Source organism: Neoarius graeffei, chromosome 11 (genome assembly GCF_027579695.1).
Source record: "Neoarius graeffei isolate fNeoGra1 chromosome 11, fNeoGra1.pri, whole genome shotgun sequence".
Taxonomy (NCBI): Eukaryota; Metazoa; Chordata; class Actinopteri; order Siluriformes; family Ariidae; genus Neoarius; species Neoarius graeffei.
Genome location: NC_083579.1, coordinates 53,940,929 through 53,961,970, shown reverse-complemented (window position 1 = coordinate 53,961,970; position 21,042 = coordinate 53,940,929). Strand labels below are relative to the sequence as shown.

At 43.7% G+C, this 21,042-nt stretch overlaps 2 protein-coding genes across 2 annotated transcripts; one reads left to right on the top strand and one right to left on the bottom strand.

Annotated features, from left to right (window-relative positions):
- The first annotated feature begins 3,134 nt into the window (after positions 1-3,134).
- On the top strand, positions 3,135-4,233 carry LOC132893890 (dr1-associated corepressor). Its single transcript, XM_060933054.1, has 6 exons — positions 3,135-3,176; positions 3,272-3,344; positions 3,424-3,517; positions 3,650-3,766; positions 3,916-4,009; positions 4,198-4,233. The coding sequence occupies exons 1-6, from the start codon at positions 3,135-3,137 to the stop codon at positions 4,231-4,233; spliced, it is 456 nt and encodes a 151-aa protein (XP_060789037.1).
- An 897-nt stretch (positions 4,234-5,130) lies between these two features.
- On the bottom strand, positions 5,131-20,312 carry ahsa1b (AHA1, activator of heat shock protein ATPase homolog 1b). The gene is made up of 9 exons (XM_060933053.1): positions 20,113-20,312; positions 14,027-14,217; positions 10,470-10,552; positions 10,088-10,205; positions 8,281-8,369; positions 8,035-8,160; positions 7,806-7,907; positions 6,623-6,674; positions 5,131-6,065 (listed from the first exon to the last, which is right to left on the bottom strand). Exons 1-9 carry the CDS (start codon positions 20,190-20,192, stop codon positions 5,893-5,895), a joined length of 1,014 nt encoding a protein of 337 aa, XP_060789036.1. The 5' UTR covers positions 20,193-20,312; the 3' UTR covers positions 5,131-5,892.
- Positions 20,313-21,042: the final 730 nt, after the last annotated feature.

Genomic DNA, 21,042 nt, shown 5'->3' with positions numbered 1-21,042 from the left:
TTATAAGTCCGAAGCGAGTTGACGTGAGCTCGGACGCTATGGGTTGTCTCTGACGGTGGGAGGGACCATCGCTTCCCACTGGTCAGCTACCGCCTCCCTCAAGCTCGGCAGCCCCCAGCCAGTAAGGTGCTGACCATCACAGTCTGCCTGCTCCAATGGGTGCTTGGAGCTCAGGACAAAACCGAAGAGCTGACTGCAAACCGTGCACCAGGAAAAACAAGAAACAAAACAAGAAAGCTGCCAGCGCTGAGATTGGCAACCTGGAATGTCAGGACCATGCGTCCTGGCCTCTCTGACGACCTACAACAAGTTGATGATGCAAGAAAGACAGCAGTCATCAGTCGGGAGCTCAAGAGATTCGAGATAGACATTGCAGCACTGCAGGAAACCAGGCTCCCATCAAACAGCAGCCTTAGAGAAAAGGACTATACATTCTTTTGGCAAGGGAAAGCCCCAGAGGATTACCGTGTGCACGGCATAGGCTTTGCAGTAAGAAACTCCCTATTGTCTGCAATCGAACCTCCATCAGAAGGCACAGACCGCATCCTCTCTCTTTGCCTTACAACCACCTCAGGCCCCGTGAACATCGTGAGCGTCTATGCCCCAACTTTATGCTCTTCAACAGAGGCGAAAGATGAATTTTATGAGGAGCTCGAGACCGCCATCGAGAAGCTTCCCACCAATGAACACTTGTTCCTGCTCGGTGACTTTAATGCACAGGTTGGTTCCAATTACATCTCCTGGCCCCACTGCATTGGTCACTTTGGCGTCGGCAACCTCAATGAGAACGGGCAAAAACTCCTTGAGCTATGCTCTTTTCACAACCTCTGCATCACAAATACATTCTACCCCATGAAGCTCAACCACAGAGTGTCCTGGCGGCATCCCAGATCTCGTCACTGGCACCAGTTGGATCTAGTCATCACCAGAAGACCCTCACTGAACAGTGTCCTCTCTACACGCAGCTACCACAGCGCTGACTGTGACACTGATCACTCCATGGTCGCCAGCAAGGTGCGTCTTCAACCCAAAGACAAAGACAAAGACAAAGGTGCGAAGAGTTCTCATTCATGAGATGCTGTTCGCTGACGATGCTGCCCTGACAGCACACACCGAGGCTGGCCTCCAAGATCTCATCAACTGTTTTGCCAATGCCTGCAGAGAATTTGGACTTACAATAAGTATAAAGAAGACGAATGTCCTTGGCCAAGATGTCACCTTGGCACCCTGCATCTCCATCGGCGACTGCACTCTAGATGTGGTGGAGGATTTCACCTACCTTGGCTCCACCATTTCCAGCAGTCTCAACCTAGACACAGAGCTGAACACTAGAATCGGGAAAGCTTCAGCAGCAATGGCCCGCCTGTCAAAGAGAGTGTGGGAAAACTCCATGCTCACCATTAATACAAAGATCAAAGTGTATCAAGCCTGTGTGCTGAGCACTCTGCTGTATGGTAGCGAGAGCTGGACCCTATACTCCCGCCAGGAATGCAGGCTCAGCACCTTTCATCTCCGCTGCCTTAGAAGGATCCTTGGTATCTCTTGGCAGGACCACATTCCCAACAAGGATGTCTTGGCATGGGCGGGAACTCTCAGCATGTTTGCCCTGCTCACAAAGAGACGCTTGCGTTGGCTCGGCCATGTCACCTGCATGCAAGATGGCAGAATTCCCAAAGACATCTTGTATGATGAGCTTACCACTGGCTCCAGACCTACAGGAAGACCCACACTCCGCTACAAAGATGTATGTAAGCAGGACCTCAAGGCGGGTGGCATTGAACCAGCAGGCTTTGAAGCAGTGGCAATAAACCGTAATGCTTGGAAACTTGCTGTCAGGTCTGCTGTTGAGACATCAGAGCGGAGGCGAGAGGAGCAGTGGGAGGAGAAAAGAGCATGAAGACATGAGAGAGCAGAGTCAGCGCATTCGGACGACACTGTCTTTACCTGTGATACTTGCAACAGGACCTGCCGATCCAGGATAGGGCTCTACAGCCACAGCCGGCGCTGCAATTCCATCATAGACTAACTCTAAGGCACAAAACTCCATTGTTTCTTGAGACAGAGGGATGCCAATGCAATATATATATATATATATATATATATATATATATATATATATATATATATATATATATATATATATAATCTCATTATCTCTAGCCGCTTTATCCTGTTCTACAGGGTCGCAGGCAAGCTGGAGCCTATCCCAGCTGACTACGGGCGAAAGGCAGGGTACACCCTGGACAAGTCGCCAGGTCATCACAGGGCTGACACATAGACACAGACAACCATTCACACTCACATTCACACCTACGGTCAATTTAGAGTCACCAGTTAACCTAACCTGCATGTCTTTGGACTGTGGGGGAAACCGGAGCACCCGGAGGAAACCCACGCAAACACGGGGAGAACATGCAAACTCCGCACAGAAAGGCCCTCGCCGGCCATGGGGCTCGAACCCGGACCTTCTTGCTGTGAGGCGACAGCGCTAACCACTACAACACCGTGCCGCCCTGTGTGTATATATATATATATATATATATATATATATATATATATATATATATATATATAGTATGGTATGGACAATAAAGTGCATAATAAAGCTTTCCTCCTTTATGTCTGTTATGCTACACTTCATCATATCATTAAAAGGATAAAATAATATCCAAATTCCTAAAATAATAAAACGACTGCTTAAACGCTTAAATGTAGACGACATACGTTTGCACACCTTTAAGTCAAACAAACAAACATAGAAGTTAAGTGTGTATTTATACATCTTTGTAATAAAAAAGAAGTTATATATTTTTATAATCATAAAAAAGGATTTATACCTTTTTTAAGAAGTAAATATATATTAAAAAATGGTCAGGGTGTATCCAGGACTGTAATTAAAATATAGCAAAACATATATACAGCCACTCAATATTCGAAAACAAAAAAGTTTACCTGATTTAGAGAAAAAAAAGATAATGACGTAGCATGAGTTTGTGGGCGTGGTCTCTGTGAAAATCACCTCTGTTCAGTTGAGATGCTGGGCTTCCTGTGAAAGGTAAACAAATGGAAAGCCAAACACCAAACTGTCAAAATAGTAAAAATGTAACCCGTAATCGGGTATTGAAAGGACCGAAATGCCTGGACAGAAAAGAAAATACAACGTTCGTTTTCCACCCGTGAGTAACACCAGAGGTTTCTTGGTAATTTGGAAGTTTTTCTGTGGCTGAAGCCTCCTCACTCTGAGCCCAGCCTGTCTTACACTCCTAAGCAGGGTCGCATCAAGAAAATCATGCAGAAAGATACGGAGGTGGGCAGAATGGCCACTGCTGTTCCTGTGATCATATGTATCCTTTAAGAATACTGTTTGCTGTTCATCTACCCAATGTTAGTGAACGCTGTTATGTTCCCTGACTTTAAACTCAGCTAAAGCTCTGGAAATGTTCTTGATCTCATTGCTCACCAAGACCAGTGTCATCACTCAGTCCAAGAACAGCAGAGTCATGTCCATCAACCACATGTGAGTGGTTCAAAAGATCTCATTTTAGATTTACAATTCACTTACTTATTATTCTGCTTGTCCTTTTTTTGACTGTAAGTGAGATCTTTAATCCTCTATACCACCATATTCACTGCTTCCTACATCTTATAGGAAACAATGCATTGAGTCTGAGAAGCTGTTTGACTTCTTGAAGGAGCTTGCGGAACAGGCCTCCGGCTCGTCAACAGATAAAGAGAGCAAAGCCAAGGGGAACTGTTTGGGGCACAGGTACATATCCAGCTTTCAGCATTGCATGTATTATTTCTCAGCACACTCTTATATCAAATGCTTTGGAGATGATCTGCCAAGGGCTCACTGTCATGTTGTAGTTGCATGCTTTTTTTTTTTTAATGAATCAGCGTGTACCTCCATTCTAGAAAGATGTGGCACAACGGGTCCATCAAAACCAAGTCACCAGAGAAGGAGCAGCTGCCCAAGAGGCACAACACTGATCCTTCAGACTCCTCTAGCGTAGGAAATGTTTTTAAACCCTTTTAATGCAATGCCCTAAGCTTCAAGTGAGATTGTTTTAACTATCTGTGCAGGGTAACACTGCCACTCTGAGCTCTGCATTGAAAATGTAGCTCTCTGCACAAGTGTGCATATGTTGGGGTATATTCATTTTGCTCATGCTTGATTTTTATCTCCCGTTTGGTCAGGAGTCTGAGCTTGTCATCTGCTTGAAGTCACCTTGATAACATCTGCTGAAATAGTGAGTCTCACTCTGAAGATTCATTCATTCTACTGCATGGTGTAAACATGGGGCAGGAGGACTTGGATCCTCTCAACATTTTTTGTACAATAGATACGAGGGGGGGGAAACGGTCTAAGTATTCTCCATGTTGCATCATCTGTATTATTGATATTCAACTGTCAGTTATTTACTCTTCTAGCTGGCCCTGGAGCTTACCTCAGTGAAAACCACAGCAATATTTATGAAGACCCACCATGTTTTTCTTTTAATAGTTCCCAGAAAAAAAATTTTAATTTGGAATTTTTTGCTACTGAGGCAGAATTAAAATGCAAAGAAAACTTTAAATATATATATATATATATAAAAACCTTAGTACTTGATAAAACAAAAATGCCAGTATACATTTGTGAAAATGTTAATGCAATTATCTTGGATGTTCATGACTTTACTAAAGTTTTAAATCTGTATAAGGAAAATTACTTTGTGTTTATTCTACAAGAGGGGGATTTTTTTTTTCCTATTCTGAGCACTTCTACTTTTTTCCTCTGTTGGATTCATAACTGTTATCAATGTACAATACTGTTCCTTAACCAGCTTTACTATTGATGTAATTCAACCGAAAAGAGGCTTTGTGAGGAAACACACACAAGATGATGCATTTTATAGCTAAAATACTATGTTTTAAGGTTTTCAGTAAAGATGTCCTGTGGATGTTGAGTTTTGAAAGCTAGTTTCTGGTCTTATGTAATATAACACAGTAGCAATACAAGCAGAGGAAAAACAGCACTGAGCATTATGAAATGAGTGAGAGGATGATGAAAATGTAATTTTATTTTAAGAAAATGTGAATGGAACAGTTGAAACTGTTTCCAAATTGAGGTAAAATAAATAAAATCAGATTTCTATAAACCTACAGTATTTCCTTTTTTTTTTTTTTAAACAAGACTTTATGAAGCAAGTTCATATACTTTTTCTGCATGTCTTGAGGAAAACTGTTCATTTGAATGACATACATAAAAGTCTACTTGGGAAATTAGACATTACTTTAAATGAATACAAAAGTAGTCATGGGGGGGGGGGGGGGGGGGAGTCCACTTGTGCATTAGACACGTTCTAATACATAGTCTGCTGAACATACAAGACAGTATCTGGGTCAAGCCTGCGTCCTTTTCTGATATGTTGAGACATTTATAGAAATGAACATTTCTAATAGTCACATCCAATCAGTAAACATTAATTTAGTGGTTTGAAAATGTATTCTGCTCTTCTCAGTCCTACTTGACAAGTCTTGGCCATAGATCAATAAGTTACACTCAATTCAAAGAAAGCAAGCAATCAGTCAAGTCTGTTCCTGTCCAGACAAGGTCAGGTGAGAGTGCCAAATGTAGAACTTACTGCGCTACAATTTAAAAAAAAAAAAAAAAAAAAAAAAATTTACACACATGCAGATGATACATAAAAATGACTCAACTCTCTTGCTTTGTTACTCCATATCAATCATAGCATCTCTTCATTTTCTCTTCTAATTTGACATTAAAAAAAAAAAAAAAAAAAATTAGAACATGGTGCAACAAGTCTGTTTTTCAGTAGAGTCACATTCCAGGTGCTCATTTGTACACAGGGAAGAAAAAGCCAAAATAGTGATGGTTGAAGTTGGATCTCAGCAGAGTCGTGCACCAAAGCCAAATGTCTGTTTGATGGCCTGGCAGTAGTACCTCTGCCAGCCTTCTCGTGTGCGATCCTCCTCACTCTCTGGCACAGCTCGACACTCGATCTTCAGCTCCGTCTCGTTGCCCTTGTCTATGAAGGTCAGGGTCACTGTTGCATAGTGCTCTACATCCCAGTGTAGACATGGACATACAAGACAAAGAAAAGTGGAGCAAATTGAAAAAGCAAACAGCAAATGTGTTCAACGTTTGGTCCTTGATTTAGGCATGCCATAAATATAATGGAAAAAGATTTTTATAATAAGCAGATTAACTTGTACATCATACAACAAAATGTTTAGGCAAACAACTTGGATTTCTCTCACTGTAAAGATAGAAAAAGATGATTAAAGCATTTTATACATGTCTATAAAGACTTAATGAACAGACCGGATCTGGATAAAATCATCCATGGTTCTTTTCCTTCATAAAATTCAAAATTTTAGATAACAGGCAGCCACATTGCTCTCTTCATGTAAAAATATCAGTAAATATCAATCAATAAATTCTTCAAACAAAATCATTAAGCAAATGATAGAGCTAAATGAATCCATCAATAACAGTTATGTATTTATTAAAAGGACAGTGATTAATGCAATGACTTTTTTTAAATTTGGCACTCTGCCCTCCATATTAATGCAAATTGTTGAATATAATTTGTTGCTTCTTAAAATCTTCTCTTACCACTTGGCCACGTATTGTACCTCCATTTCATCACTATCTTCTCCTCAGGAACCTGCGGAAACCCCAAAAAGGTTTTCAGTCACAATCCATTAAACCCAAGTATAATTTGGTGTATAGACCCCTTCGCAGTAAACGTCATTCATACGCAAGAGAAAATTGCGCGCGCAGCCTGGACTCAAAAAAGACTCAGCGACGGTCAGACTGACTTTTGGCGACGGTAGAGACGAGAAGAAATATTTGGAAGAAATGCCTAGTTGTTGTGTTGTCGGGTGTCAGAATCATAGAAGTGATGGGGTTAAAATGTACAGAATTCCAGCAGGATCTCACCCATTCCAAAAAAAAAAAAAAAATTATATAAAAAAAAAAACGCCGATGTCTATGGCTACAAGCCATCAAACGTGTAGACTGGGATGAAAGCACTATCAAAAATGTGCAGGTTTGCAGCACCCACTTCATCACAGGTAAGATCAGGCTATTTATCAAATCTTTTTTATTCTTTCTAGTCTTCGTTTATTGATGTAGCAAAATACTTTGGTAACGTTTGTCTGATTAGCTGGGTCATAGTTACACAATGTAATGAATATTGTTAGCATGTTAACTTAGCTTTGCATGCAATTTTGTTTGTAGGGGATTACTTACCCTGCCATACATGTGCAACTGGCTGTCAAAACGTAGCCTTCCAGCTTGTTGTATACCACCCAGGCTTCATACATAGCAACCTTCTGACCTTGACGCTGACTTGGTAAGATTTTTGACTTCAGAGCACAGAAGTTTATCAATTTCAGTGTAAAACACGTTCTGTACATGCCTGCACATAATCATATGCGTCTAAAGACTTGTAGGCACGAAGTTTTTCGTGGGTGTACACTGAAGTCTTGTCAATAAGGTACGAGTATATATCTGGCCATTGTATACCAGGGAACTTACTAACATCGTCTGTCCACTCTTTAATTAAATACGGATCCGGTAGGCGATGTTCACTTGTTAGAGTTAACTTATTTATGTAGCATTCTCGATCTTGTAACGACAATTGTTTTGCATAATCTGACAGCTCATAATGCCGGTCTATGGGCAGCGTCATTGTTTGAGTCCAGGCTGCGCGTGCATCCTAGCAACGGTCGGTTTGTTTACAAACATGCGAAGGGGTCTATACTCTTCTATATATAAATAAGCAGATTCTCACCAGCTCCTGGAACTCTCCGAATACATTTCCACCCAAGAGGCGGAACTTGCCGCCCTTCTCTGGCTCAACCACAGCAGCTGTATGTGTAAATGCCTGCACCATCTACACATGCACGCCAAAAAAGAAAACAAACAAACAAACAAACTGCTTTTGAGAGAATTCGCTACATCATAAAAAGAAAATTACTCCCAAGCACTTTCCATATGTTAAGAAATGGGACTATACTGACCTCCTGGTTGAGGAAAGCTCTGTAGAGCTCCTCCGGTGAAGTGAGGAAAGTGTCTTTCAGCGAGAACTTGCAAGTGGGAATCCTCACTCCTGTGCAGGGAGGGGCAGTTGTGCCACCCGAGCCAATCTGTACATTGGGGGGGGGGGAACGACACTCCTTAAGTCAAAGCCCAAGTCTGATACAACCAGTCTTTCAATTCATTAACACCACTCAAAATCAATTTTATCATTACATGTCCACACCTACCTGGGTTTTGTCCAGCTTGACTTTTGCCTGAGAGGTTGGCTGTTTGGTCACACCATTGGCTGTTGGTAAGATCATACCCTGTGTGAACTCTGCAAATGAGAGGTCAGACAAATTCATCATGAACCTGCATACATACAGTATAAAGCCAACATACTGAATCACTCCTAAACCTGGAGAAAAGAAGTATTCCAACGGTATTTGTGGCACTAGTGATCATCCCCAAAAACTAAAGACAGACTTATAAAATGACACTTTCTAATTTGTTCTTACTGGCATACTTCCTGACATTTAGGTGTCTTCAATATTTAGATTCAAGAGAACTTTGTCAATACATCCATACACAAGTATACAGTGCATTTAAATTCCGTTTCCCTCAGGCTCCTCATGGTGCATTTAGATTTAAAGGTGCCCTTCCACCAAAAACGTTTAATACTGGCTCTTTTTGAAATACCATAGTTCACTCCGAGTTGCATATGCAAGCGAAAATGTAATTCTACTCCCATTCCCCGTATTAGCTTATGAAAGAAAATAGTTAGAAAAACGAGCGAATCTGAAAAAGCCGTACGAACTTGCGTCACTTCGAAAATTAATACTCATGGCCTCGCCCACCTTGGCTTGTGACCGCCCACGGGAAGAAAGTTCGGATTTAAGTGAGAGGAGAGATAGCAGAGCCCATCTCGTCAGTAGCTAACGAAGAGGACCTAACAGCAAGTTGAAAACATGTCTGGACAAGTTCTTGCCTGTGTTACTTGTGGCAGTAACACATCAACGTTGCATTTCTTGCCTAAGATAGAAGAGGTGAAGAAGAAATGGTTGGAATTTATCTTTGGAACACCACCAGCGAAGTATAATGCAATGTTAGTACTGTGTTCTGATCATTTCAACCACAGTGACTTTTCAAACTCCGGTGCCTTCAAGACGATCGACCACCAGCTCACAAGCTGTAAGTAAAACATGAACTTTTTGTTTGGTTTTTGTTACAAAATAGCATGTTCATATTCTCCACGTTAGCATGCATGACATGGTCACAAGCTAGGCAGGGATGAGGGTTTTCCGCTTTTTCTGAGTAAAAAACGACCTTTTTATATTCTGCCAAATCCGTTGAGAATTTTTTTTTATTAATTTCAGGGGGGTTGGGGTATGTTCCTTCATGCTGTTCAAACTTTATTAACTCCAACGATGTTTACACATTTGTAAGTCGCCATCTTTAATCTTGTTGAATGTGATGTAAAATTCGTGTCAGCTACATTGTTATTGGTCAAAACATCAATGTCGAGACCATAATAGCCAATCAAAACAGTTTTTACAAAGACAGCCACATCCGCTTGTTCTGACCCACTGGAGGTAGCATCACAGTGCTGTGAGCCAATCAGAGGTAACACGTTTACAGGTCATGAATATTAATGAGTAAGAGCTGAAATCTTGTCTTCTCCCGCCACCCACTCCTCCACCAAACTAGAACAGCCTGAAACAGGAGAACCACAGCATTTTTTTCACCAAAACCGGCTCACAGGGCATTCATACTAGAAACCACCACACAATTAATGAAAAAACGATGCAATGGGACCTTTAAATCTAAATCTGGCTTCATCTATCGACCTCTAGTGTTTCCTCCTTGCAACTGCAGTGTACTACTATCCTGCACAAAAGGAAGCCAACTCGCTGTCAAGATGCCACACCTTGCCTGTAGCCCTTTCATACATGTAACACAGTTTCTCTTGTAATACCCAAGTTCAGGATAAAAGGATGCTACTTCTTTACTGGAGTATTAACAAAAACCGTCGGAAGCTATGTAAGAATGGCTAACCTGTTTTGAGAAGCTCAACGTAGCTGCTCAGTGCCTCACGGACTTTCTGTGCACCCTCATTTTTCATCAAAGTGAAGAGTGGTGTGTCAGGCTCATCTTTACAAAGGGACACACTGATCTGTTTCCCCCACCGAGAAACAAAAGGTCACAATTATCAAACAGCTTGAGAAAATCGTTGGAAGTGAAAATTACTCAAGTGAATAGACATGAATAATTTAGATAGGCGTGTAAATCTCACACACACACACACACACTGCAGTTAGGCACACAATTGAATTTCATGATGTTTTTCTCAGAGGGCAAAAAAGAAAAACCCAATAAAACCCAATAAATAAATGCATAATACAGAAATCAAGGTGTTTTGGGTACTAGAATAACTTACATCCAGGTCATCCTCATCATTTTCATCAGAAAGGTTTGGAACATCAATTTCGCCTTTGTATTTGATCCCTGAATTCGAGGTCCCTAAAATAAGAAAACAAAATGCTTTACATAAAAATATGCACATTTTTATTTAACAAGTATTTCTGATAAAAAACAAAACAATATAGACTATGGCCATCAAGCTCCTTTAAACCTGTATTTAAATTTTAATTGCATTTGGTGTCTGGACACATTTGAATACTAATGCATATGTACTTATTTTCTCCTGTGGGTTCACCACCCACAGAGGTAGCAGTAGGGGTTTGGTGCAGTGTGGATTGGGTGGCAGTCGAAGGCAGGGGCCTCGACGACCTGATCCCCGGACACAGCGGCTGGCTGTTGGGACATGGAATGTCACTTCGCTGGGGGGGGAAGGAGCCTGAGCTTGTGCGGGAGGTTGAGAGGTACCGGCTAGAGATAGTCGGGCTCACCTCCACGCACAGCTTGGGCTCTGGAACCCAGCTCCTCGAGAGGGGCTGGACTTTCCACTTCTCTGGAGTCGCCCGTGGTGAGCGGCGGCGGGCTGGTGTGGGCTTGCTTATAGCTCCCCAGCTCAGCCGCCATGTGTTGGAGTTTACCCCAGTGAACGAGAGGGTCGCCTCTCTGCGCCTTCGGATTGGGGAGAGGGCTCTTGCTGTTGTTTGTGCCTACGGGCCAAATAGCAGTATAGAGTATCCGGCCTTCTTGGAGTCCCTGGGAGAGGTACTGAGGGGTGCTCAGACTGGGGACTCCATTGTGCTACTGGGGGACTTCAATGCTCACGTGGGCGACGACAGTGACACCTGGAGGGGCGTGGTTGGGAGGAACGGCCTCCCCAATCTGAACCCGAGTGGTGTTTTGTTATTGGACTTCTGTGCTAGTCACGGTTTGTCCATAACGAACACCATGTTCGAGCATAGGGGTGTCCATAAGTGCACGTGGCACCAGGACACCTTAGGTCGGAGGTCGATGATCGACTTTGTAGTCGTTTCATCTGATCTCCGGCCCTATGTCTTGGACACTCGGGTGAAGAGAGGGGCTGAGCTGTCAACTGATCACCACCTGGTGGTGAGTTGGATCCGCTGGCGGAGGAGGAAGCTGGACAGACCTGGCAGGCCCAAACGTATGGTGAGGGTCTGCTGGGAACGTCTGGCCGAGCACTCTGTTGGGGAGGTCTTTAACTCCCACCTCCGGGAGAGCTTTTCCCAGCTTCCGAGGGAGGCGGGGGACATTGAGTCTGAGTGGACCATGTTCTCTACCTCCATTGTGGACGCAGCTGTTCGGAGCTGTGGCCGCAAGGTCTCCGGTGCCTGTCGTGGCGGCAATCCCCGAACCCGGTGGTGGACACCGGAAGTAAGGGATGCCGTCAAGCTGAAGGAATCCTATCGGGCCATGTTGACCTCTGGGACTCCTGAGGCAGCCGACGGGTATCGGCAGGCCAGGCGTGCTGCAGCTCGGGCAGTTGCGGAGGCAAAAACTCGGAACTGGGAGGAGTTCGGGGAGGCCATAGAGAAGGACTATCAGTCGGCCTCGAAGAAATTCTGGCAAACCACCCGGTGCCTCAGGAAGGGGAAGCAGTACTCTGCCAACACTGTTTACAGTGCGGGTGGGGAGCTGTTGACCTCGATTGGGGACATTGTCGGGCGGTGGAAGGAATACTTTGAGGATCTCCTCAATCCCACCGTCATGTCTTCCACTGAGGAGACTGAGGCTGATGACTCAGAGGTGGACTCGTCCATTACCCAAGCCGAAGTCACTGAGGTGGTTTGCAAGCTCCTCGGTGGCAAGGCACCGGGGGTGGATGAGATCCGCCCTGAGTATCTCAAGTCTCTGGATGTTGTGGGGCTGTCTTGGTTGACTCGCCTCTGCAACATCGCATGGCGGGCGGGGACAGTGCCTCTGGAGTGGCAGACTGGGGTGGTGGTCCCTCTTAAGAAAGGGGACCGGAGAGTGTGCTCCAATTATAGGGGAATCACACTTCTCAGCCTCCCAGGGAAAGTTTACTCCAGGGTACTGGAGAGGAGAATTCGACCAATAGTCGAACCTCGGATCCAGGAGGAACAATGCGGTTTTCGTCCTGGTCGCGGAACACTGGACCAGCTCTATACCCTTCATAGGGTGCTCGAGGGTTCATGGGAGTTTGCCCAACCAGTCCACATGTGCTTTGTGGATCTGGAGAAGGCATTCGACCGTGCCCCCCGTGGTATTCTGTGGGGGGGTGCTTCAGGAGTATGGGGTTCGGGGCTCTTTGCTAAGGGCTGTCCGGTCCCTGTACGAACGGAGCAGGAGTCTGGTTCGCATTGCCGGCAGTAAGTCAGACCTGTTCCCAGTGCATGTTGGACGCCGGCAGGGCTGCCCTTTGTCACCGGTTCTGTTCATAAATTTTATGGACAGAATTTCTAGGCGCAGCCAGGGGCCGGAAGGAATCCTGTTTGGGAACCACAGGATTTCATCTCTGCTTTTTGCGGATGTTGTTGTCCTGTTGGCTTCTTCAAACCAGGACCTTCAGCATGCACTGGGGCAGTTTGCAGTCGAGTGTGAAGCGGCTGGGATGAGAATCAGCACCTCCAAGTCCGAGGCCATGGTTCTCGACCGGAAAAGGGTGGCTTGCCCTCTCCAGGTTGGTGGAGAAGTCCTGCCTCAAGTGGAGGAGTTTAAGTATCTCGGGATCTTGTTCACGAGTGAGGGAAGGATGGAGCGTGAGATCGACAGGCGGATCGGTGCAGCCTCCGCAGTGATGCGGTCGCTTTACCGGTCCGTCGTGGTGAAGAAGGAGCTGAGCCAAAAGGCGAAGCTCTCAATTTACCGGTCGATCTACGTTCCAACTCTCACCTATGGTCATGAGCTTTGGGTAATGACAGAAAATACAAGATCGCGGATACAAGCGGCTGAAATGAGTTTCCTTCGCAGGGTGGCTGGGCGCTCCCTTAGAGATAGGGTGAGAAGCACAGTCACTCGGGAGGAGCTCGGAGTAGAGCCGCTGCTCCTCCACATCGAGAGGAACCAGCTGAGGTGGCTCGGGCATCTTTTTCGGATGCCTCCTGGACGCCTCCCTGGGGAGGTGTTCCAGGCATGTCCCCCTGGGAGGAGGCCCCAGGGAAGACCCAGGACACGCTGGAGGGACTATGTCTCTCAGCTGGCCTGGGAACGCCTCGGTGTTCTTCCCGAGGAGCTGGCCGAGGTGTCTGGGGAAAGGGAAGTTTGGGCTTCCATGCTTAGACTGCTGCCTCCGCGACCCGGTCCCGGATAAGCGGAAGAAGACGAGACGAGATGTACTTATTTTAAACTGTCACATACAGTATCACTACACTCTTCCTTCATGTTACATAAACCACACAAGGGGAACATCGTCACTTTAACAAGGAGAAAATACGATTTTACTGATAAAAATGCGCCACGATAAGTAAATGGTATGGAAAATTTGAACAGCTGCATTCATTCCGACAGTCATAACGGTGATTATGTAGCAACACGCACACCACTACTTCCACCTGCGATTACATGTTGAGATGTGCTTTACAATTATCTTGTTCTCACCTTTCCACTTAGCCTTTAAGTTCCATTCGTAGAAGAAAATGAGCTTCCCTTTGCGGTTGTTGATCGAGGCCTCTCCTTCCATCTTGCTGACCTCTGTGATTTCACACTTGCCTTCATCGTTTTCTACTTGCAAGCCCACCAGAAGCTCTTTCAACTTCTCTGATGACCAGTTTGTAGCATCCCTCTCCGTCCTAACCAAAAAAAGAGTGACAACTTGGGTTTACAAATCCAAAAAATCACAGATACAGGGGCATAGCAAGTTTTACATCAGCATGTTCAGTATGACGAATATTTGAGAACATTCAAGAAATGACAAAGTGCAATATTTGCATGATGTTATCTGCATGAAGAAAAATCACTGCACACACGGCATAAATGCCTTTTGTTCACTTGCAATACAACTGACTTAATGGCAACTGAAAAGAGAAAAGAAAAGGAAGGATTGTGGGTATCACTCCTCATTCACTAAAACTTTGTTGGATTTGAACTTGCTGGTCAGCTAGAGGCTTTCTGTATGAAAAATGAGGTTTTTTTCAACACGAGGAGATAAAAACTTCATATCTTTAAGCTAATGTGTGTTTTTTTTTTATACAAAAACATGTTTACAAACAAAAAGTACCCAAAACAATTCATTTATTTCTTCACAAGTGACATACAGAGATTTATATAATGGTTTTGGATTTCTGGATGAAGCTTGTATGAAAAATATATGAGTGGTATATTTCCCAGTAAAACACTTGTGTCCTGATTTTAATGATTGATGGATTGATACTGATTTAATTCTAGATAGATGTTTGCCACAAAATCTCCCTGAAAGACCCTGTTACAGAGGCCCTGTCCACACGGCAACGGATTCAGGTGACTCCGATACAATTGCTTATCGTTTAGGCCTGGCGTCCACACGGCACCGGCATTTTGGGTGCCCAAAACGCAATCTTTTTGAGAACGGGTTCCAGAGTGGAAAGATCTGGCAACGTTGCCGTTGTGAAGTCGTCTGGATGAGTAAAACGGATTTGTTTACGATGACGTCACAACCACATGACTGTGAGTGCTTCACGCCGGGTAGAAGTGTAACGAATATCACCAGGAAAAAGCCTTACAGAGCACTAGTGAGAGTGGAACACGAGCTTGGATATTATTATTATTATTATGTTCAGTGTTAGTTCACAGTAGTAATGCAAGAAGCAGAATAGTGACAGTAACTGCAAAAACATGCAATTGTACAAACACTGCAGCTCTACAGCAAAATATTCATTTATGAAATGGTCTGATTCTTAACACCAGTAGTGCCAATGATCATCTCATTGCGATGCGAGTTGTCAACAAATCCTATAACTTGGTTCATGAAACGCGCTTACAAAATATTTTCACTGTGAATATTTATTGTGTAATGGTGCAAAGTGAGAGAGAGAGAGAGAGAGAGAGAGAATAGCCCTTAGGGCAGAGTCAATCCCGCCAGCAAAAATAGAGAAAAAAAAGAAGCAATCTCACCTCTTCAGATGTTGGTTTAAGTCCTACAATACATGCCTCAAAAAGGGCGTAGAGGAGCAAATTAATCCATCAACGTGTATCATTCAATTTATTCCGGACCATTAAAGACGCCACCTTCCGTGTAGAATCATACGTCATCCTCGCCGCCATTTTGGAGAGGTCAAAGCGGAGAATAAAGATTAGCTGCGTTTAACTGTACCAACAGGTTTGCCGTCCAAACGAGATCACACGGGATTACCTTTCACAGGTGAGACTGGAAAAATACTTTTCATTGTATTTGGTCATTATAATGTAATTTTACAAACAGATTTTCCTGACTTTGTGGCTAATATGAAGTCTCGCACATAATAGTTTATGCGCATGCGTCCTTACTACTTCTATTGTTCTGGTGTCTCCGAAGGGACCGTCTTACAGCGCCCCTAGAGGTGTGGCATGTGTATTGCATCGTTTTCAGCAAGTGTTGCGTTGCCATATGGACCTGATATTTTACTGATTGTTGTCCATTTGGACGAGATATATTTTTAAATAACATCTCGTTGCCGTTGTCGTGTGGATGTAGCCAGAGAGTAGGAGGCAGGCCTGTCATGCCAGTGTGGGTTTCCTCTGGGTGCTCTGGTTTCCTTCCACAGTCTAAATACATGCAAATTAGGTCAACTGGCTCCTCTAAATGGTCCATAGGAGTTTATGTGAGCATGAACGGCTGTCTCTCTGCGTTAATCCCGCTAGAGGGTCCAGGGTGTACCCTGACTCTCACCCAATGTCAGCTGGGATTGGCTCCAGCTCACCCAGATCATCTAAATGTCATTTTCCCCTTGATACAGGGGTTAGACAGTCTCTCAATGGCTGCCCACCAACGTCCTCTCCTTCAGGCTGCTGGTTTCCGTTGGGGTGTGTGTGTGTGTGTGTGTGTGTGTGTGTCAACCACTTTGGTCAGTGTACGCCACCTCTTTCTGTTATGTGTCTCTTGTGCAGAAATCCCCTTTTCCTTGCATGCCCCTCTTCACACAGTCACTCCACCAAAGCTTCTGCCTTCCTCGACTTCGTCTACCCACTACTGGCATCTCTAAGGCAGTCCTGATATAATCCTTGCTTCTCTTGACATGCCCATACCACCCAAGTCTTGATTCTTTAACTTTCATTGATGCATGCTACTCCAAGCTGTTTTCATACCTGTTCACTTCTCAGCTGGTCTCGTAGGCTTACACCCAAAATCCAACACAGCATTCTCATCTCTTCACTCTTCTTAAAGTGCCATTCCACCATTGGATGTATTCTTTGGCATAAAATACAATATATTTTATGACAACATGACTAGACAGAGAAATCTTTTAGCTTCAAAATGATATAAATCAAACAATTTGACAACGACAAGTATATTAATTTTGCGACCAAAGTCACCTACCCTTTTAATTTCCGCGCGGTAGTGAAACGTGATGTAATCGGCAGGCTCCCCTTCTTGTGTACCACGTCACGTGTGACGTGGCACAGATTATCAGCAATGGCGGATAGAACGCGATTTCCACTTGTCGATTGCTGTGCCGATATTCACCATCGACCGTCTCCTTTGGGCATCACTTGCTATTTTCCTTCGCTTCTTTTCCGAAGCTGACAACCGCGTTCTATCCGCCATTGCTGATAATCTGTGCCACGTCACACGTGACGTGGTACACAAGAAGGGGAACCTGCCGATGACATCACATTTCACTACCGCGCGGAAATTAAAAGGGTAGGTGACTTTGGTCGCAAAATTAATATCTCTTCACAAGCTTCAACTGGTCCAGAATTCAGCTGCCTGTATCATCACCAGAACGGCCTCCATTCATCACATCACCATAAATCTCTTCACAAGCTTCAACTGGTCCAGAATTCAGCTGCCTGTATCATCACCAGAACGGCCTCCATTCATCACATCACTCGTTGTCAAAAAATTGTTTGATATATCATTTTGAAGCTAAAAGATTTCTCTGTCTAGTCATGTTGTCATAAAATATATTGTATTTTATGCCAAAAAAAATACGTCCAATGGTGGAATGGCACTTTAAGAGCCCAAGTTTCAGCCCCATACATCATCACAGGTCTGATAACCATCTTATATAGTTTTATACCAGCTCACCCACGACCGTCAGTAAAATAAGCAGGATCAACAATGGATGGAGATTACGGTATATTGTGTGTTGTCCTTTGATGAACTATCCATACTATTTCCATCTGCGTAACATCAACTGCCTCTGCCCCTCCCTTACCACTGCCATCCTTGTTCACAGCCTCGTCACCTCCCGCCTGGACGACTGCAACTCCCTCCTTTTTGGTCTCACCCACAAATCTCTTCACAAGCTTCAACTGGTCCAGAATTCAGCTGCCTGTATCATCACCAGAACGGCCTCCATTCATCACATCACTCCTGTCCTGCAACAGCTTCACTGGCTCCCGGTCAAATTCCACATCGATTACAAAATCCTTCTGCTCACATTCAAGACCATTCATAATCTTGCTCCATTACATCTTTCCAATCTTCTCCATGTTGCCACTCCCTCAGATCATCCTCTTCTATTCACTTGACTGTCCCCTCCGCCCGTCTCATCACCATTAGGAGTAGAGCTTTCAGCCGCTCTGCTCCCCAGCTCTGGGATTCTTTACCACCCGTCATAAGGAACATAAACTCTCACTCAATTCAAGTCCACACTCAAAACCTACCTGTTTAAAGTGCATATCCGGGACCAATTTCGTTTTTTTTTTTTTTAAATATGAAGGTATGTCCCTTTACACACTCATCCAGAAGGGTAATTTTGTACAAGGCCAGCTGTCTACAGCAGAAAAAAAAAAATTAAAAAACGCGTCTGGAAAAATCCCAAGGGAGTCTGGATCCAGATTCGTGACGTCACCTGCGGAAGCGCCAGCAGGCTGCGCGAGCTTTGCACGGTTTCAGTGCACAGCCTGTGTAGACCAAGTGCTCCCATTTCTCTCTCATTGTCCGGTCTTTTGGAAAACGATGAGTACTAATCCCATCATGATTGGTGTTGCTACACCCTCCTGTGATACATCTGTTAACCATTTTAATAATTACGTGATAACGTTGAAGAAATTTGCAGAAAACCACCAGGTCGTTTCCTCATAAACAAGCCAGCGCTGACGTAGGATTCAGAAGGAGGCGTCCCACACACGACGTCACGAAAATCAATGTTTGCCGGGAAATCTAAATGCCAAGTTTTTTCAGAGGCAGACCAATTCGCCTCAAATGGCTTGATTTCAACTGAATATTTCTGGTATTGCGCAAGGTAAAAAAAAAAAAAAAAAAATATTGCACAAAATACAAAATGTGACACATATTTGACAAGTTTAATATAAAATAAAATAAATTGATCTTGCTCCTGAATTTACCCGAGATGTGCCCTTTAAGACTGCCTTTTCTATTTCACTGACTCAATTGCATTGTTTTATTTTAATTTGTTTTTAATGTTGTATACTCCATGTTGTTATTTAATGTGTCTACTTTGCACTCTTTGGAAGGTGACCTTGAGTGACAGAAAGGCACCTATGAAATAAAATGTATTATTACTACTACCCAGGGTGTATTCCTGCCTCACCCCAGTACTCCCGAGATAAGCTCCAGAGCTACCACGAGCCTGACCAAGAAAAAGCAGCTGCACAGGATGAATGAATGGAATTGAAACGGTAAGCGTACTCAGTTATGAACATTCTTCTGGTAAGCTTATGGACACTCAGACATGATTTAAAGCCAGCCATATGCGCTTATTACTATAAGGAGTCGTTGTTGGTATTGTAAACATGTTCTAGGCGTTGTTGCTGCAATAGCGCGGATTTTTTTTTTCTAGACTATTCACTCGTAGAGAAAACAAGGAAAGAAACAACAAGAACAGCCTGGAAAGCATCTGCCCAAAGCAATGGACCTCCTGTCCATATCGGCAGCATCTCGTTATTCATGTTGCCAGTGTCCCGTTACCCAGAACCCATCGCACCGCTGTGGGGAACCCAGAACCCATCGCACCCTCCTTTTGTAGTCACCTCGACTGTGGACCAAAATGAAGCAACACGATCAGAGGCTACGGAGAGTCCAGATCATGATTAATGAGCCAGCTAGCTAGCTAACACAGCGCCTGGAAAACAATGCTACATGTCTAAGCTAACTGCCGACCTCCCAAAAAATCTGTCACATATCAGAACCAGAACATTACCAAGTCCGCTCTCAAATACAAGGAATTCGCTTAGGTGACTGGTGCTTGAACAGTTATGATAAAAAAATAAAGACAAAAGTAATTCTATAAATAGAATAAAAACCTAAAATAAGCAAATTTGAAAAGCGGACACGTTTAAGGGGTATGAGTATGGGTTGTTTTGAAGTCCAAGCTATACAGCATGTCCCGGAATGTGCAATAATGGGTCACAATATGAAGATGATCCCGGTCCTATATATATATATATATATATATATATATATATATATATATGAGAGAGAGTAGCCGATTACGCTAGCGCGCCGGTGATATTCCAGGCTATGCCTAGATGGTTAGCAAAGATGCTAACCTAGATGGTTATCAATAGCCACATGCCGGTTTCGTGTCCTTTCCTTATCTTACCAGTGCCAATTGTTGACATTTGTAGCATCCGCTCTTTCTTCCACGATCCACCGAGGGTCTCCTTCTCCCCACTTAGCCATGTTTCCTCAAAAGTACAGGACGAATTATATTTACAGGCAGCCGCGTTAAACAGTCAGGCTAGGAGGAGGTGACTTCTGGAACACTCTTCACGCGTACCTCAGATTTTGTTGCCCGTAGAAATTACTGGAAACGGAATTACGCGTCACATTTAAAAAGCGCCGTGTGCGCACCACGGCTGTTGGGACAGTTCCTGTTTCTCTTTGCAGTCTTTCCGGATCGCTTGCACAGAGTAATGGTAAATTATATAAATACTTATTTAAAAAAAAGATAGATGCTTTGAAGTATTAAAAATAATGCATTATTTCATTTGGCTATCGCTATATTAATTTTCTTTTTTCCGTTCATTTTTCTTGCATTTATATACTCGTTTATTTAATGTTATTATTCATTCATTTCTGTGTTTGTTTAATTACCTCTTAACTATTTAATTCTTAGTTTAAATAAATTTTGTTTGTTTCGAGATGTCTCGCTCGTCATAATGAGGCTGTTTTATATTCAGGCATGCTCTCGGTGATTTTAAACCCCTGCGTCGCGCTCCCTGGTGGACAGTTGTAGTATTACAACGTATTGCAATTTTAAACTGTCACTGTTTGACTCCCTTAATCCCTCAGTATGCTCGCCTCATGTTTGTGGGGGCAAAAATAATAAATCAATTTGCCACACGTTTTTGAGAGAAAATGACTTAAAGAAATTAAATTCTCATGGGAATTATTTCATGAACATTAGCCAATGTGAGAGAGGCCTTCAGTTGCTTAGAAGTTACCCTGGGGGTCCTTTGTGACCTCGCTGATTATTACACGCCTTGCTCTTGGAGTGATCTTTGTTGGCCGACCACTCCTGGGGAGGGTA

What these genes read in the sequence shown, in the direction of transcription:
- ahsa1b (XM_060933053.1), bottom strand. Translation starts at nt 20,192, where the DNA reads ATGGCTAAGTGGGGAGAAGGAGACCCTCGGTGGATCGTGGAAGAAAGA. An exon ending in TCAAGCTGGACAAAACCCAG is followed by an intron (nt 8,161 to 8,280) that starts GTAGGTGTGGAC and finishes CCCAATGTACAG; the next exon opens with ATTGGCTCGGGTGGCACAAC. An exon ending in GTACAATACGTGGCCAAGTG is followed by an intron (nt 6,066 to 6,622) that starts GTAAGAGAAGAT and finishes ACTGGGATGTAG; the next exon opens with AGCACTATGCAACAGTGACC.
- LOC132893890 (XM_060933054.1), top strand. Translation starts at nt 3,135, where the DNA reads ATGCCTGGACAGAAAAGAAAATACAACGTTCGTTTTCCACCC. An exon ending in TGCTGTTCCTGTGATCATAT is followed by an intron (nt 3,345 to 3,423) that starts GTATCCTTTAAG and finishes CTTTAAACTCAG; the next exon opens with CTAAAGCTCTGGAAATGTTC. An exon ending in ATCCTTCAGACTCCTCTAGC is followed by an intron (nt 4,010 to 4,197) that starts GTAGGAAATGTT and finishes CCGTTTGGTCAG; the next exon opens with GAGTCTGAGCTTGTCATCTG.